The 19,067-nt window shown below is 41.1% G+C and overlaps 1 protein-coding gene across 1 annotated transcript in view; it reads left to right on the top strand.

Moving 5' to 3' along the window:
* The window catches only part of NPHP3 (nephrocystin 3), a 1,212,810-nt gene that overhangs the window by 622,560 nt on the left and 571,183 nt on the right, over positions 1-19,067 (top strand). Inside the window, exon 14 of the mRNA XM_069648695.1 lies at positions 18,296-18,393. Within this exon, the coding sequence (XP_069504796.1) occupies positions 18,296-18,393 (98 nt within the window). The remainder of the gene's footprint in view (positions 1-18,295; positions 18,394-19,067) is intronic.

Here is a 19,067-nt window from a genome sequence, read left to right as displayed (position 1 = left end):
CGGTGTCTTTTTCCAAATCAAATGCTTTCTGCTGCTCTTCCCTCCACTGAAACTCATATTTCTTTCGTGACACTTTGTAGAGGGGGGCCAGAATCTGCCCTAAATGGGGAATGTGCTGTCTCCAGAACCCAAACAGCCCTATAAACTGCTGAGCTTGCTTTTTGTTCATTGGAGTGGAACTCAAGTATTTTCTGTCGGGCCTACGGCACCATTTCTCGATGCCCATTATGCCACTGAATCCCTAGGAATATCACTGTTTTCAGCTGGGCCTTGAATTTTATTCGGGTTAATCTCCCACCCTTCCACCTTCAATCCTTGCATAATGACTTCTAACTGGTTTTGCACACTGTGCTCATCCTTGCCCTGAATCAAAATATCATCAATGTAGTGAGATATTTGTATGTCAGGTTTACACGGTATCTTGTCTAAGTGCTCTGCCCCCAGCTGGTGACAGATAGTCGGGCTATGTATGTACCCCATAGGTAACCTTGTAAAGGTATGCTGACGCCCGCTCCAAGAAAATGCAAACTGCTCTTGGCACTCTTCAGCAATTGGCACAGAGAAAAATGCATTGGCTAAATCTACCACTGCATACCAAGTCCCTTCAAATTTTTGGACATTCTCAATCAAGCTAATGGCATCTGGGACCGCAGGCACTAAGGGAGGAGTGTGTTTATTCAACTCACGGTAATCCACTGTCATCCTCCAAGACCCATCCCCTTTTTGAATAGGCCAGACAGGATTGCTCCATGTGGTGGTGATAGGGCGTAACACACCCGCCTCCACATACCCTTTGATGGTGTCCGAAATTTCCTTGTGCCCCTCAGGAATGTGGTATTGCTTCATTGCTACCCACTTGGTTGCCACAGGCACTTGCACTGGGGGCATCTTCAATTTGCATACGGTAATGGGTGTGCAGATCAATGCACTCACCCCAAACTGGTACGTTATACCTCCAAGTCCCAAAGTCAACCCTTCCAGAATGTCAAAGCCAATTATATACTCAGGTATCGGGACAATCTACACTTGGTATTTCTGCCTATTCAAATTGCCTATTTTCATCTCCACTTCTGTTTGTACTGTGGGGGTCTCCTTTCCCCCGAGACCTGCAATAGTAAATTGTCTGCCTTTGAATCGTGCTGGATTGTCATGAATCGGAGAGGCCTCCACCCCGGTGTCTATCAATGCTCGCACCCCTTGCGTATTTCCTGGCCCCCAAAAAATCTTAACATTAACATGGGGCCGCCTATCAACTTTTAATGCGAGCAGACGCTGCCGGAGCTTGGCCATAACCCTAGTCACATTTCGAATGAGTGTGACTTGACTCTGCCTCTAGCATTGCACTTGCTACCTTCCTCAAATCAGCGTATGTTGGCTGGTACGGGGAAGGTGTCCCCATAGACCCTTCTTCTTGTTCTTTCTCAGGAGGAGCGGAAGGTGAGGTGTCCCCCTGTGGCTTGGTCACTACCTGTTTTTTAACCTGTTTGTAGCGCTCTTTGGCTGCAAGCCCTCTTTTTGTTTAATTCATACATTACCCTAGTTTCAATGCCATCAATTTCTTCTCGTGGCACACCATCTTTTAACAAAGCCAAAAACATGTCCTTTCTGGACACTCTGGAGTCTCTACTATCTTGCCTCCTGCCTTCAGTTCTTCTCTCACTGCGCCTCTCTCCCTCCCGTGGCTTGTCATCACTCTGGTCCCACTCCCCTAAATCTTTCAGTTGCCTAATGGCATCCACTACCTCATCAGTGGGTTTGCACGTGATACCTACGAGCAAAGTCATAATGACACTTTTGTATGTGGGTGGTGCAGTTCTGATCACCATGTTTCTAGTTGAAACTGAGAGCGGCACGGCCCCCATGTGTCTTGGAGCATCTACGTGAATTGCCTCTTTCATAGCATGCTCTCTGACCTTTTGAATTGCCTCTTTCAAAGTATACCACTTTGTTTCCTCGCTAGGCCAATCTGTGGTAATGGGGCATTTAAGGTTACATGCTTGGGCTGCTAGGTGCAACAAAGACACCTGTTAATCGTGACCATTCTCATCAGGGGGCAGCCCTGCCCTTAAGACCTCCTGTACATTGGTGTCAGTTGACAAGGGTAGAAAACGCGGTGAGTCCGTGGAATCTACCAACAACCCTGCAGCGCCCCCATCTAGCAACCTCACCATCCATGTCAATAAAGGTTCCCCTGATTTTTGCCTCAAACGGGTAATAATTTCCCCAACCTCCTGCTGAGTGTAATCCAGCGTGGTTAAATCCACAACCCCGCATGCAGGATTCTGCGGGTGGGGCTCGGCTCACCGTCTTCTAACTGGCTTAGCAACCACTGTCTTCTGCTTAATTTCCATTTTGGGGTCTGAATCATTTGCTGAACTACTCTCGACTGGTTGAGTCAAAAATGCCACCATCCCAATTATCCGGATCCCTGTCCACACCGGCGGTAGCGATTACAGCTGCCACCTTTCTTTGGTTGACCCCTCCCCGTCTTTTCCTATACTTATACCGGGCTACTCTGACTGCTGCCCTCTCGGCCACAGCCTGGTATGTGTCAGCCTTATCTTTAAAAAGTTTCATTTGAATCTGCTGCATTAACGCAGTCTGCCTTTCTGCAGCCAGCTCTCTTTCCAATTGCAAAATCTCATTTTTCATTTCCAAATTCCTTTGATGCATTTTCCTATAGGCATGCAGGAGGACCCAACCCCGCCTACCCAGCGCAGCGCATTCCCTGCCCCGTTCCACTGAAACTTGTTGTAAGCACAACATTACATCAGACGGGTCAGCATCTCCCAATGCCTGATCCCATGTTTCACTTAGCCCCGCGCTGCATGCCCACACCTGGGCCAATTTATCATATGTGCTCTTAGTCCAGCCTGGAATGATAACATCAGAACATTCACCGCCAGTGGGAACGCTCTTTTTCCTGAACAAACTATTCATCATTGCAATACTGTACAAAACCTCTTTATATCTATATTTTTTTTTCTTTCCTCACTGCAGTCACTCGCGCAGGCACGCACACACCAACAAAGGAAAAAAAAAACAGCTGAACACAGTTCAACACTCACTGCCAAATTACTTTTGCATGCAATGTAAACAAAGCCTATCTGCGTTCAAACAGATTCTTTAATATTTGGAACAATTCATCACAAATATCCTGTTTGAGACCCCAAAATGTATTGCTCGCCCAGAGTGCACGGACAGTCATTAATCACCAGCGCAATTACAAAGCCAATACTTTAAACGCAGGTAGACGACGCAATGATTTACAACCACACGCACTCTTAGAAAATAATGAGCACTTGTACGGCAATTTATTCAAAGCTTGGAAGCAACAAGTGATAACACAGAAATAAATCACAGAAAAAACAGAGAATTCAAAAGAAAATACATCACCGTGGGCCTAACTGAATCCCTCATCTCGCCAGAAGCGGCGGGAAGACCACGATAACAGCCAGGCCAAGGGCACAACAGCCTACAGGTATGCCGGACGGAAGCGTCCCCCCTCCGACTGAGGTCCTGTCTGACCGTTAAGGGATTCCGCATATATGCACTCCTCAAAAAGGGGTGGTCATTTCTTGAACCTTCTGGCAACGCACTTGCGCATTGATGGGCAACCATTGGTTGCCAGCTGGGTCAACCAACAGTAACCTCAAGGAGCAAAGTGCTTCCCTCCTCTAAAAACAAGAGCCACGGAAAACAGTCCCATAACTCATAACAAGACATAACAAAGCCAGCTTTCCCAGCAGAATGTCCTTGACTGCATACCAGGTTTGGAAAGCATGTTTTCTTCAACATAGTAAATCCAGCTCTCAGCAAAATGAGTACAGCTTTTCACTGCGGCATGAAGTAAATATCCATTATGGCTCTGAGTGCTCCAAGAATACACTGCGCACCAGCGCCATGTTTTAACTCGAGCATAACAAATGATGAAATGGTGATTGTATTTATGTTTCATAATAGGATGCACATTGCTGCATTCTATGTGTCTGACATGCGCATGCGCACACCTGTGTGCTCTTGGCAAACAGGGCCACAATATCTTCATTAGCTTTGCATTAATGCATCCTGACGACTGCAACTCTATGCGTATACAATAATAGTGCAAACTGGTGTAACTTTCATACATGTTGTTTGTCTCTAGTTGTGTGATAGATTGCGGTTCTCTGGAATCTCAGACTGCAATTAAAGCCACTTGCCATCAAGAAGGAAAATATTTAAACTCGTTCTCATCCAACCTCTGTAACGAATCCAGGGAATTCGTTCCTTCCCTCCAAAGGGGAGGCACACCCTTTGGGACTAGCAGGATCCCATTTGGGGTGGACCCCCCAAACACCCTTCTGGGGACAGCGACTCTTGAAGCAGGTATTCCCTTTCACCTCCCCTCACTGCAAATTTTATGGGAATTGAGCAGAGTAGCCATCTGCAAGGCCCCTTTAAAGTGGATGGATTGGTCTCTGACTTACCTCAATTACAGCCTCATGGTGAAACCCAGAACCCAGAAGAGACATTTGAGAACTCTTTGGTGGAAACCAGCCACCACCTAGTGAACCCAGGGCGACAGCCACCCTATTCTAAGTCATCCTCCTTCCTTACTTCCTTCTACTCCTCCTTCCTTCCTCCATTTCGAAAATGCTTATGACGTTTGTTACAAGTTGTACATGAGTCCACGACTTGTCGAGATATAGCCATGCATTTGAAAACCTGTTCTAGAGCAAGTGGTCAAAATGGAAATATTTCACAAATGTATTATTCATGTTGTAAGGCGCAGATTTTTAAGGAAAAAAACATTAGCAAGGATTGTCAAAATAACTGAACCTGATGCTGGACCCAGTGGTTTTACTACTGGGTGGTGCTGATGAATTGTATGTATATGAATTACATCCGAAAGGTAACCTTATATAGTAAACCCAAGCTAATGTTTTTTCTATTGCTTCTTCACTAGGGTCTCTGCTATCCGGCTGTAGAACGATTTGCAAACTATATATGCTGTTAAGTGGTTTATGGCCCTGTAAAACCACATTTCTGAAATTAGGCCTGGACATATGTTTAATATTGCAGTCCGCTTATTCAGGTCTTTGTCCCTCTTCCACTATTTCATTTCCTGTTGATCCCTTGATGGTTCATTAATAAAGCTATTTCTCCACACAATTGGCTTCGATAGAAGTTTGACGGTATGTCAGTGGTAAATCCTCAGAGATGCCACCAAACGGAATTACTGTTGCCTCCAATTGGTCCTGTGGTATTACTGCCGGATTACAAATGGTGGTGGGTGGCATTAGTCCCCGTTAATTGGAGTCCATAGCACATCATGGGGATGTAATTCCGCTGATTTTGGCGGTAAGGCAAAATAATTACCTCCAACTTATTGCTGGAGGATTTTCCTCCACCTTACCCCCATTGTTGTATTTGAGCGGTGTGGTAATGCAGCGGTATATGCTATTACTACTGTATTACCACTGATTTTTACCACCCTGCCCAACTCCTAATGAGGGCCAATGTGTTTACTTTTTAAAATCTTTCTGCCTCGATTTCATACCCACTGTTAGGAAAGATTTTCTTTTAGTTGCTTTCCCTCCATAGACCTCTAGACCAACTGCTCTCCTCCATATCAATACTTCCAATTTCTCTAACCTTTCCAGCACCCAAAGATGCATTGTCTCCATTCCATAAAGGATCTTGGGTACTATTTTGCCCTCATAATAATTAACTAATAGAGCCATCGAAAACTAGCCATATTTATTATTTATCTTTCTTAACTGGCCGGCCATTATAGTGGCTTTATTTTCCAAAAGGTTCCAAAGGTTTTACCTTACGTGCTTACTTAGTACTGGGAATCCCAGATAGATTCAATTATCCACTTTATTAAACATTCCTCATTTATAACCCATGAGAAACTGTTAACCCTTTTTTAAGTTGTAAATGACAGAATCTTCGTTTTCACTAATGCAAATTTGGCAAATGACAAGTGCGCCCTTTACAGCCCTATGCAGGTCCAATCGAATAGCATAAAATCATCCACATATGAGATCCACCTAAAACGCTGCTCCCCTAATTTAGACACAAGTCAAGCCTGTCCTATAAAATCACCTAAATCCACCACATACAGATTAAATAGCCAGGGGGCAAGAACGCAGATCTCCATCTAGCTCTAATTTTATTTGTATGTTTAAATGTTCATGAAGTTTAATCCGTATTTTCAGTAATCCCTCAGGGATTCCCCAACCCACCAGTTTTGCCCATTATCAGTCACGAACCACACGATCAAAAGCAGATATGAGATCCACTGATGCTGCAAAAATGGACTCCTGTTTCCAGCCCAGGCTAGATCGTGGATGCTTTTAGAATGAAACCATTCAATGATGTTCTGTTTCCTTGCCTAAATCTTGTTTGTTGTTTTTTGATTATTCCCTTTTCTAATGCCCAGTTTTTAAAATATTTTTTTTGAAAGTATGTTTATTGATTTTCCATATACAACAAAAACATGGCCCAATTCTCCCCACCTCACCTCACCCCCACACATAACCAGTGGAAAAATAGTACAGAAATGGGTTGGCAGCCAGCATAGTTAATTAATGCCCAAAAGGTGCAATTTTTGAAGGCACATGGATTCTCTATAATCATTATGAAGAAATGGCCAAAAAAAGCACACCCATATCTATCTGAAAGCGAGCAGAGTCCTCCTTGTAATTTGTAAGTCATCTACTCGAAAGCAACAGATTTTTGCAGCTGCTCACTTGCCATAAAACGAACCTCACATATTACGTCATCCCACTGATGTAGGGCTACTAACAGCTCTTTAGAATTGTATACGGAATTCTTGGACCAAATATCAGGTTCCTATTGTATGGCATTTCGTACAGTGTGATATCATAACCTAGTCTCAGCAGAGAGGCTTACCTCAATAAATTATCATACATAATTTTCAAGTCCAGAGAACCAAACTCACACAGGCATTTTCGTTAAATTCCACACGATAAATATCTTTTGTTGAGATCTCTCTTAAGTTGGGAATATCTGCGAATAACAAGAGTATATTTTACTTATTCATTATATAAGGAACTCATGTTGGTAATAGTTAAGACAGACACAAGTGATCACAGTTCAAAGGTGTTTATTAAACTGTAAATGCAGGGTGGAAAACGCCTAATCTAAACCTAAAGCTAAGATGGGAGCAAGCTTCGACCATCAAATGAAAAAGAAGGCAGTCCTTGTGGCGTCTTGTCAAAGTAAAAAGGCCTGTACTAAAAAAAAAATAACAAATATTGCCAAATCCGTACTGCTAATTATAGAAAGAGTGTGGGATAGGGTTTTCAATAAAGAAAGAAGTGTTCACAAATTGTGATTTCCAGGGTTGGTCCTTCCCCACGTTTTCAGTACGGGAAAAGGTAGGCCTTTTGAGCACAGCACACGCTCGAGCTTTCTCAGCACGAGCCGACAGTTTTTATTTATTTTTTTTACTTTAATTTATGATACTGTCGAAAATGTCATGGATACATTAATCACACTTCATACAAGCATAATAGCAGGATTATAGAGTGCCATATTCCTTGCCCGTTATACAAAGCCCTCCGGCCCGCCAGCATCATAAATATCATCAGAACTTGTCCCCCGAACCCCACACAGCCTTTTTTTTTTACAACAGTGAGAAGTGCTGAATCAGCAAAGGTTTAGCCACTATGGCTGGGTAATTCTTCACAAAGTCAATGAAAGGCCTCCAGGTAGCGACATATTTGCCATATCTCCTCTCACATAATGCAGTGTCAGTTTGGCCGACAGGAGAAAGGGCCCAATAAGCGTGGCCATGTGACCCGACAAAGGAAATATCCCCCAGCAATACCACCCGGGAATTCATTGGCAGCGACAGACCTGTGATGTCTTTGATTTTGGACAGCACCTCCTTCCAAAAGCGACCCACCTACCCATATGTCCAAACCAATGGATAAAGAGAGCCCACAAATTTGCTGAGTAGTCAGCTGACCTGTGATGTAGCCTCTCTGGCGTTGGGTACCATCTATAGCAAAATCTGTTAGAGCATTCTCTGTCCATCACACATCTAGAGGATTTGTGCATCCCTGCCCATATTTTCAACTACACTTCATCCTCTATTGCCCCTCCCAGGTCATCTTCTCATTTACACCTGTATGGTAGGCGCACCATCGGGTCCCCTGTATCCATTAGTACTGCTTTTACCGGTTCTATCAAATGGAAAGTCACAATCCTGCTGAGGAGCCACCAAAGACTCTGAAGTCACTGGGAGAGGCTCTGACCTCTTATTCTCCATAGATTCATTTCATTCGCTGGTTGTTTAGTACGTGCTGGCTGTAATAATCCATCTTTATTCAGAATCATGGCCGATGTGAAACTGATTGCTGTGTAACAAAAGGGACTGCTCAAGGTTGTGGAAGGACTTGAGAGATAAAGGATATTGGAACATTGGAACATTGGAGTGGCGTCCTACCACACAGGTTTATATTACTCTGCATATCATTTAACATGCCAAGTAGCACTGGAGCTGGGAGCAGTGGAGCACATATACCGTGATTGTTAGCTTATTTATTTAGCTAAAATTGAGTGAACATGGGTTTAGTACCCCATGGTATTTTTTCGTTTTTTTGTTTTTTAAACTTTTTGGAACAACAATTGCCTATTTGGCAGACATATTGGAAACACGAGAGAACACAGAGAATCCAAACATAGATAAAGGTTTGAACTGTTCATAAACATAGATATGTTAATGCACATACATGAATGCAAGACAGTTGTAAAACATTACATGTTTCCGGTGTTCAAACTCTCTATACATCACATTCAGATAATTTCAATATTAGCATAGCGCAACCACCATATGGTCACATGACATTAGTAAGTGGATTGAGAACAATAAGCTGAAGCTGGTCTACACTAGTATAATCTATTTGTTATTTCCAAGGGATACTAAGTGTTGGGAGGTAACCAAGTCTTTGGTCTTTGACAATAAAAAATAACAAATGGGTTATACAAATAACAAATGGGTTATACTAGTGTATTGTTCTCAATCCACTTACTGTTAATGCTGCCAACTCCCCGCCTTGCAGTTCCCCCGTTTACGTTTAACAGCTAACATTTCGCCACACTAGAGTCCTGTGTGCACTGATTTGGTGAGAGATCTAATTTTCTCCTCAGCATTCCTCTCTGCACTGCTGTCTTCACTCTCTAGCACTCTGCGCCTGGCCGGACATTTTGTACTCGGAGAGTGTTCCTGCAGAACATGTCTGTGTAGAAATTCTCCCTTACTCCAATAATCAATGACCAATGCATTGTTGTCTGCAGTCTCCAGCACTTTCAACTTTAAAACCTTTACAACTGCCTGTTGGCTTTGCCAATACTTGGTCAGCATTCTTTAAAGACTCCTGTCCTCTTAGAAAGTGTTGTGTTGGCACCTGTGACTCTCTGGCCTAGGCCCCATCTTTTTCAGCTAGGGAAGAAGTGTAGTGCCTTTATAATATAACATATTAGTTCTCTGATTTGGTTCTTACGTGCCTTATTCTTTATTCACGTCCTTTGCTACACTACAGTTGCTAAGATTGTTTAAACTGTGTTGAAACGTGCAGTTTGGTGCTCTGTAGCCAGAGCACTCGAAAGGTGAATGTGTATTTAATAGAGGTGCATGTTTAGTGTAATACGTACCTGTGGGTTTTAATTTGAATTGCTAAGAGTTGTTTAAGGCCTAAATAAATAACTGTATGTTTATACATTCTGCCTAACTTGTATTATTAGGAGTTCTCTGTGTGTGCTTAACTGAGCCCTTCACCACACTCGCACCCACCTAAGTCTAAGCTTTGTTGCTCAGCACACTACCCAGATAGTTTGGCTAGACATTGGTGTCTTTTTTCTGTTCACCAGAATCTTCTCCCTCTCTGTCCAGAGGGCTGATTGTGAAAACCCAGCTCAAAACCGACCTACTCTTTATTTCATAATCCTCTCTTCTCTGGGATTCATTTTTATCCATGCTTTCCCCTCTTCTCCCTTCTCTGCTGCTAGTGCCGCTCTTGCCCTAATCTCCATGTTTGAAATGTACTTTTTCTTTCTTGAACCTATTTTCTGAAGCTCATGTATTACTAATGACCACTTCTTGCCCAGTTCGCCCCACACCGTATTGTTACTACTTTGTTGAACCTTTTATCTATAGCTTTCACTTGTTATTTTTTCATTCACCCATCTTGTTCTTCTTGGGGAATGTAATCTTCACTTCAGCCCTATTTCCATCCATTCTTCACTCCTATGGTATTTTCACATTATCCTACCCTTCACCCATTTCTATGGATTTGGACTTGATCTGATCTACTTTATCTCCAGTCACTATTAGGAAAGTTATTATTTACATTCTGGCCATTTCATTCTATCCTTTCTTATTAATTATATTCTGCTTTCGTTCTTGCCACTTCTTTTCCGATCTTCAACATTATGTGAGCTTTTAATTGCCTGCAGTTAAAGCTTTTCCAGTTCCCCTCTTATTTAGATTCACTGTCTTTCTATTCCTTTATCTGGTTTTGGCTCTGCTAGTTTGACAGGAAGGTGTTGTTTCTGGTGCAGTTGTAGTTATTTGATCTACGTGGGTTATTTTGTTGCAATTCACTTTAAATCAATTACTTCATGGCGTTTTGTTCTTTTTTTATATAATGGTGGGTTCTCCCCATTATCCCCTGCCCACCTTACCCCAACTTCTCTACCCTTTTCCACCCCAATACTCCTTTACCACCAAGCTTACCTATATAATTTACCACGTCACAAAGTAATTGCAGCAAAGTGAAGTAAAGCAAAGTAATTCACTTTGCTGAAACAATGGCATAAGTCTGGTACTAACACTCTTAATTTTGTCCATTTCTTGGAACCTCCTTCTCTTCCCACCGTTCTTGAGCTTTTCCTCACTTTTCACACAACCATCCAATCCTACATAACTTTCTTGTCTCCAATGGCTTTGCTTCTACTGGACTAATCGTTTGGATCTGGTGCTATGGTTGGCTCTCCTTCTGTATTCCTCCTCAAGTCTCCTGGCTAGGTTAATGTCTCTTTAGCCACAACTTCACCCTTTCTTTAATTATCCCCAGGTATGTTTTCCTCCCATTTCCATCCCAGGTGACTTGTGGATGAAGATGCATGACTCTTTTTCATAATCCTTGAACTCTCATTAGTTTGACTCCTCTGAAATAGAAAGCATCTTATTTACTGCTCTATACCGCCATGTTTCGATTCATACTCTTTCATTCACTTTACCTACTTGTTGGAATTTTGTCATTGGCTTTATCTGTTACCTTTTCTTTTTCTAATGACTTCCAGTGCTTCAATTAAGGCCTTATAAGCATTACGTCCAGAATGATTGCAAATTCCCTCAAAATAGGAAGCAAAAAGTCCATGATTTCCATAGATTGCTCAGTGTTCAAAATAGGACTTAAATTGCTAGAGCACCAGAATTATTCTTGAACATAATGTGATAGTGTTTTTATTTTTCTTAAACGCTTTCAGCAGTCCCTTTCTCCTTTCCCTTTCTTCGTACTGGGAGGCAGAAGAATTAAATCTTTTCTTCTGCATAACTTCCCGTTTTGTATTATGTAAAGTATTCAGTATGCAAGTATTCAGACTTCCAAAAATATATAATCATTTTCACATTATTAGTCCTGGAATTGTATCACTTCCTCTTTTATAAAGTTAACTGTAGCACTGTTGCAGAAAAGAAGTTGGATGGACTCATCCAACTAAGTCTGGCGCTCTCCATGGGAGCTCTTGTGGATTTCATTCGTTAAATTCGTTGTAGCACTGTTGACATCGTTGGTTGTTTATCTTTTCATTTTCTGGAAATACAACTTACCTCCGCTTTTCTGTCACTGGCCTCCAGTAAGAGTTCAGGATTATTTTTAAAGTGCCCTGCTCTATAACTGCTTCCCCTTTCATTCTATTCGCAATATTGTGGTATGTTCATTCCCAGCTCCTATCATCATTCCATACCTTCTCTTTGTAGCCTTTCTGTCAAAATTAGTTGAATGTCACTCCTTTTCAAATCTCTGTACACCTTGGTACGACCCTGTGTATATCTTATCTCTCTGTAAAACTGTTAACTCCAATATCTTTTCTTCAATGTCTCAAAAATGAATAGAATGCCATGGCTTTCAGTGCCTTGAAACCTTGCACTGCACAAATCACCTCACCTTAAAAGCATGGAGCAATCAATTTCAGTATGTCTGCTCATTAGCCCACATTTTTATAAACATGAAATAAGTAGAAAGTCTTATGAAGTGCAAAGTAGTTTCTATATCTTGTTCTTTATTTTATTTGTATTTACTTTATTAGATGTATTTGATAGAGCATGAGCCTTACTAGGTGGCATTTGGAGCACTGTACAACCAATAGGAACATAATGTGTAAATATATAAAATACAATTACAACAATGATGTTCTAGCTCTCTGGCGAGGACATCCCTGCAAGGTAAAAAAAAAAGCACTTAACGCTGACCGTTGTTAACTCGTGATTTTCCGTAAACTGTTGAGCAACTCCAAGTGCTGCTTGTAACCCCTGCTAGAGTGCTCCTACAGCTTTCCTGGTGTTAACCATATGGAATATACCCTGTATTCTTTTAGTGACTTTGAGTGCTGCTTGTGAACCCTGCTAGGGTGCTCCTGCATCATTTTTTCGTGATACCTGTTTTTGAACCCACCTTGTGTATTACAAGCTATTTATTACTGCATGTGACGTGGTCTCGTTGCTTCCGACCTGGACTTTGATTATTATTCTACCTTCATTATACGAACGGCGCATCAGAATCTGAATGTTCGAGGTGAAAAAGTCCAGCTTCCCATTTTATAAGTTAAACTATTAACTTGTCGTTTACCGGAAGTCTGAGACTGCACAGAGTTTATTGGTTTTCTTTTTTCTGCTACCATTGTCTATTATCATTCTTTGACTTACTCCTACTATAGCGAGCGTGTATTGTGAACTGCCTGCTGAGCTTGCAATTGCACGCTCTTGTTGCTGCTTTCTAATTGTTACTTGGCCACCGTGCCTGGGAAATCCACACGCAAAACAACGTATAATTTACGCAGTGATAAGCCTTACGTAACGGGACAAGAATACAAACGTGCTGGGAATCCTGTTGCCCGCTCTGGTCATAGACTCGATGGATCTGCAATCCTGGCCAAGCCTGAATCTATTAAGCATGCTGCTTCTGGTGGTGGCCATATCACTGCCTTTTTTTAAGTTAACAATGAAAATAAATCTGATCCACCTACTGATGAGACTTCTATTTTATTTGATAAACCTGGTGCTTGCCTCATTGATCGTTCACCTGAATGTATTATTGAAGGTGAAACTAACTACAGTGGAGTTGAAGAGGACAATATCGACAATAACTCACTACTTGAGCTATACTACTCCATGTGGCGGGTCAATACATGTTCGGCTTCTATTCATCATGAAGCGAATGACAAAAACTTGGTAAGTACTAGCGCTCAGACCAATGAGGAAAACTCTTCTAATTCAAGGTTGTCCGCCTCTCCAGAGATGATTTTGCCGAATAACTCTGCTAATGAAGTCACCTTACAGGTGGCCAATGACTGCAAATTTGTGGTTCCTAATGCCCGCTAAATTGGTAAATCCCCTGAAGGTGGAGATGTACGGAGCGATGACCCGGCGTGGGAGTACTTAACTTAGCAGTTAAAATGTTATTGAAACTTTGTGGCCGCATCCATGAGGGTGTTAAGAAGCATGGCCTTATATTGGATCCACTGTTCCTTTAATAACAACCAAACTACTGTTGTGCATATTGTGGAGACATCTGAGAAGGCTTCCACTGAGTGTCAAAACCCTGATCTGTCCCAAGAAATTGTCGATGATGAAGGCATCTCTAATCAAAATGTTGCAAATGAATCTCCTTTTAATTACCCTACCCATAAACAACAGTGTAGGAATAAAACATTAAGGAAAAAAAGGGATAAAGGTAGTGACCGAAAACTGAGTTTAGAAATAAACGAGAGTGATACTGTTGATCCCTTAAATTCTACTATAGTGACAATTATTTCTCAAAGCCAAATGCCCAAAAAAGTCCAAAAAAAGAATTGCCGGGAGGAAAAAACAGTGTCAACAAAATTCAAGCCTTCTCAATAGCTGGTTACTACAAGACAAGCAAGATAATCTTTCTCCTGCAAATGCTAATGAAAGTAACCCAGAAGTGCTCATGTCTGACATAATTAATACGGATGCCGCTGCTCCTCTAATAGCTGTTGAAAGTGAAGGGACTATTAGAACATAATCTGCTGGAAGGGCCTCTTGACCCTTGTATTTTGGCAATTAAATTTAAAAGTGTACAGGGAGAAAAAAAGCAGGTTCAATTTACTGAATATTTTCTCTAAAATTCCATCTCTTAGGATATTGAATTCCTGCCATTTTGACCCTGAACGTGATAGGAGGCGGGCTGACCAGTGTCTATTGTGTGTTGCCAATGACTGCAGCACTGACTAGGAACCAATCTGAATCTTTAGAATTTCTGGGATACAAACTGGATATGGTCTGTCCTCTGATTGCTATTTCAAAGTTTTGCGACCACTGTACATGATTGTCTACAATATCTCCTCCAATAAATGGGTGTGCTAGAGGCTCTAAAGAGGACTTTGATGTTATTAAAGGTTTACTATGGTTGAAAAAATGTATTCCCAGATTTTAGCAACAGCAGAAATTAAATTTAGTTTTCACTTGTTGGAATACTCAAGGTTATGCACATTTTGTTAACAATCTTTAGCTAAGAAAGGTCTAAGGAGGCATCCATTTAGTGGTCAGGCATGAATATGACTCCTCTTTGGTGCAGCACGATGAATCAAATGAGCACGTGCTGGCTGTTGAGGTGACCATTAATGTTGGCCTCTGTAATCAGCGCTTGCTCATTATAAATGTATACGATCCACCTGGTGTTCTTATGACTGATATCATTTAGGAATCTATTGATTCGATCATAGCCGGTTGGCTGAAAAATACCAACTTGGATATGGTGCTATTGGGAGGTGATTTGAATGCCAGATGTGGTGCTATTCTATTATGGAATTTTACTCTGAAATTAGACAGGATTGTGTATTGGCACAGAATGTTGTTAATCCAAAGGGTACTCAATGGCTTAGATTGCTAGAATTTTGTAAGCTAGTTATTCTGAATGGGCGTATTTCTGGTGATATACCTGGGCAAACTTCTTGGCAATGTGGCCATACAGAGGCCAATCTTGATTACCTATGCAGAAACTCCCAATTAATTAAGATCTCTAAGAATATAGATATTGCAAAGTATATATTCACTGACCATGCAACTTTACGTTTGTACACTGAATTTACTACTTCACAGCAACATCAATATTCCACCCATGACCTGGTACCTAATCAGGCACGAAACTGGGTTATATGGTCTGAATATAATGTTAACAAGATATCCTGGGAACATGTGTTTGTGTATAGTGACTGCTTGGGCTTACAAACTGGCAATGATATTGAATGTTGTTTGAGCAGTCTTGTGTGTGATCCTTTTAAAAGCAGTGTAAAAAAACAGGCCCAATTTACCAAGAATCGTGTGCACCCATTTGGTGTTGAAATACAGAGGCAAAAGAGGTCATTGAGAATTGCCCTTCGAAAGTTGAAAAAGGAAGGCAGTAGAGGTTTATTGCTATTCGAGGAACGACAAAAATTGAAAAACCGTTACAAAAACTGTTTGACTCGTAAGAAACAACCGAGTTTGACAACCAATTGGTGAATGATGAGGTTAGTCCTCACTAATAAGAACACCAAAAAAGTGTGGCGAATCGTTGACCAGGCCAGACCGCCTTCCACTCAAAATATTATCAACCCAATCTCAATGAAAGTCTGGCACTCCTACATAGAAACTAAAATGTCTTGTGACAATTCAGTGATTTACCTGCCTCTTTGTGTAGCGTTGAGTGGGCAATGACCTTCGAATTTGATGATATGGTAAACCATTTAACCAAATTAAATAATTCTCGAGCCCCTGGGCCCAGTGGTCTTTCTAAATCTACTCTGAAGGGAAATGAGGACATTTGGGATATTATATTATGCAATCTTTTTAATACAATTTGTTTGGAAAGACGTATTCCAGAATCCTGTAAAAAAGCAATCTACGTCCCAATATGTAAAGCCGGTCATCGTCTTCTACGTGGAAATTACGGCCTGTTGTCCCTTTTGGACAAAACGGGCAAGGTTTTCACCGGATTCTTGTTAGATCATCTACAAGATATATAGCTAGAGAGGTTAAGCAGGGATGCTTATTGGCCGCCCTGCTATTTAACCTTTATATTTCCGACCTTCCAACTAGACTGACCTCATACTCTAACTGTAACATTGGTAAATATATATTGTCTGTTTTACGCCGACGACTTGGTGTTATGCAACCAAGTATTTAGTGGGATGAGATCTATGTTAACTGCCCTAGCATGTTACGCTGAAGAACATGGGCTATTAACTTGAAATAAACTAAATCCATACTAGTTTCTGCCCGATGTACAAAAGAATGACCATTTTACCATTGATTTCAGCGTAGGTTATATTGAATACACTCGGTGATCTCAATATTTAGGAGTGGAAATGTCCAAATTTAAAGGCCATCATGAATTGGTCTCTTGTAGGAAGTTAAACATATATCACCTTTGGTACAGCGATTGGTATATCACCATGCAGGCTTCTCCCTTGGTGGTATATTGGTCCATCCATTTATACAGCTCAGAGGCTCTAGAAATGCGAGATCTTGAATGGCTGAATGTGCTTGAAGGTTTTTTTTGGAGATGTGTTTTGCAACCGCCTCCCTCGACTTACATAGAATACATCTGCCTAGAATTAGGCTTATTATCCCTGAAATCTATGGTTGTAAAACAGAGAGGCAAGTTCTTTTTTAAATCGAAAACTACACCTGTCTGTCTGATATTGAGCAGATTGGGCTTCAACTATGGTCTTACCCATGGTCCGACAAAAGAATGTGCGTATATGGAGTTGATTCGCAAATTATTTCAAGACCTAAATTGGGAACCTAATTTCAAGTAGCCATAATTTTATGAAGCTTAAAGGTGCCTTCTGCCGACGACTGAATAAATGGGATTGGGTTGTGTTAAAAATGTTGACCATCTCCAATTCTTTCGTAGCAATGCCCAGGTCTCCCTGGTAAACCACAGATTTATGAAGCCTCAACGCTACCTCTTCGCTGCCCAGACCTTGCGCAAAGATTTAGATTGCTTCTTTGAAACTACCAATTACCACCTAAATCTATACAAGGTGGTCAATGGAAGATCTCCAGAGATGATAGGTACTGTAGAATCTGTGAAAATTCAGAACACATTGAGACCGTGCGGCATGTGATGACAGAATGCCCTAAAATGGGACATATTTATATGACATTGAGTTTTGGGCTGACTTTCCAAATTCCGAATGTGAAAGGTTGCACATTGCACTTTACAAAGTTTGGTGCTATATCAGGAGCAAACTAGGCAATGGTCATTGATTGGCAATGTGGACAATATATCCCTGTTTGTTGATTTACTTTTATCCTGTTGTAGAAGTTAGGGCCTAGGTCCTTTACAATGTAGCTAATTCACACTGGTGTGTGATACCCTCCTTAAGTGATTGAATTAAAAAAAATATGTGGGTCTAGTATCGATCTACTATCAATTACGTGGCTTGGCATCAACCTAAATCTTAATAAAATCTTAATGAATGTGTTTTATGTATGTTGTAATGAAATGTGCATGTTTGATAGTGTATTTGATATGTTGAAATATTTTGTTAATTGATTGTAAGAAATGTGTATTTGTGTATACATTTGTAAAAGTTATTTTTAGAACTAAATACAAATAAATGAATTAAAAAATGAAAGGCTATTAAAATATTTTTAGTAGCCAACAGAAAAGCATGCAATAATTCTAAAAAGGAAACAAATGGTCCCTGTGCTCTTGCCAACTACTCCTGGTCTCTCCGCCTCTCTGCCCATTTGTGTCATTGATATTTTGGTTATTTTAGTGTTAATTATCCAAATTGTGAAAATGCGTTCACTCAAAATCAGATTCTCAGTATTTACTCAGATTGTAAACCTTTTCTCACAACCCTATCCTACTTAATGCCCCCCAAATGACCATTCCCTGTTACCATTTCTTCCTGATGAACCTTGTTCATTTACAATTGTGTCGAAACCTAGGTGGGATTTCTAAATCTAATGAATTCACAATGAAATGAAAATTGTATGCCATTTTAGATCACTGATACACTCCTTTGCACACATTTTACTTAGCAAGTTGAAAAGCACATGAAGTGGCTGATTGATCCCCTTCCAGTGAACGTGAGGGTGATAGTCTCTGTAAATGTGGAAACTTGCCCCCAGGCCTGGAGGTAAGTATGGACATGTTCTACTATTTTCTTCAGTTAGCCACAGTTTACTGAGAAGTTGGGCACTAACTATATTTTTGTCTAATTACTTTTCTACTTCACTACCTACCCCATTTATCTTTTGGATTTCCTTTAACCTCCACACACCAAAGTGCATGTTTAGATGGAAAAGGTGCAGGTCTCTGTGGGAGAGCTCAGGAAATTGCCCTGGCGGTAGCTCATTAGTTACCAGGAGCTCCCCAGATGCCAGTGAGTAGTGCTCTGGCAGCCGTTAGCATTGCTGCCCACGTGATAATGCCAGAGAAAGTTCCACATTTTAGAATGCTTCCAATTTTAGTTGATAGCTTGAGATATTTTTCTTTGATCTTAATAAGCTTGCATTACAGAAAAGGTAGGAGACCCCTGATCTCGGTCTACATCTTGCCAGGTTGTTTCACTGCAGGCATTCCAGAAGGTCTGGAGTGGAATGTTTTTCTCTCTGATCTTTTCTAGCTTATGAAAGTATGTCGACTACACACATTACAGTTTTCGAAAAAGGCTTTGACCTCCTTTATTTTAGAATGGAGTTCCATGCTAACTTATTTTGAGACTACTAGGGTACTTTGGACCCTCCCCCACACCCCACACACTTTTTATATATGTCTAAAGAAATGTGTAGTCCTATATTCTGTGTTTCC

The sequence above is a fragment of the Ambystoma mexicanum genome, chromosome 2q (genome assembly GCF_040938575.1).
Source record: "Ambystoma mexicanum isolate Mex_15411 chromosome 2q, UKY_AmexF1_1, whole genome shotgun sequence".
Taxonomy (NCBI): Eukaryota; Metazoa; Chordata; class Amphibia; order Caudata; family Ambystomatidae; genus Ambystoma; species Ambystoma mexicanum.
Note: the sequence above shows the minus strand (reverse complement) of the source record. Positions and strands in the feature narration are given on the sequence as shown.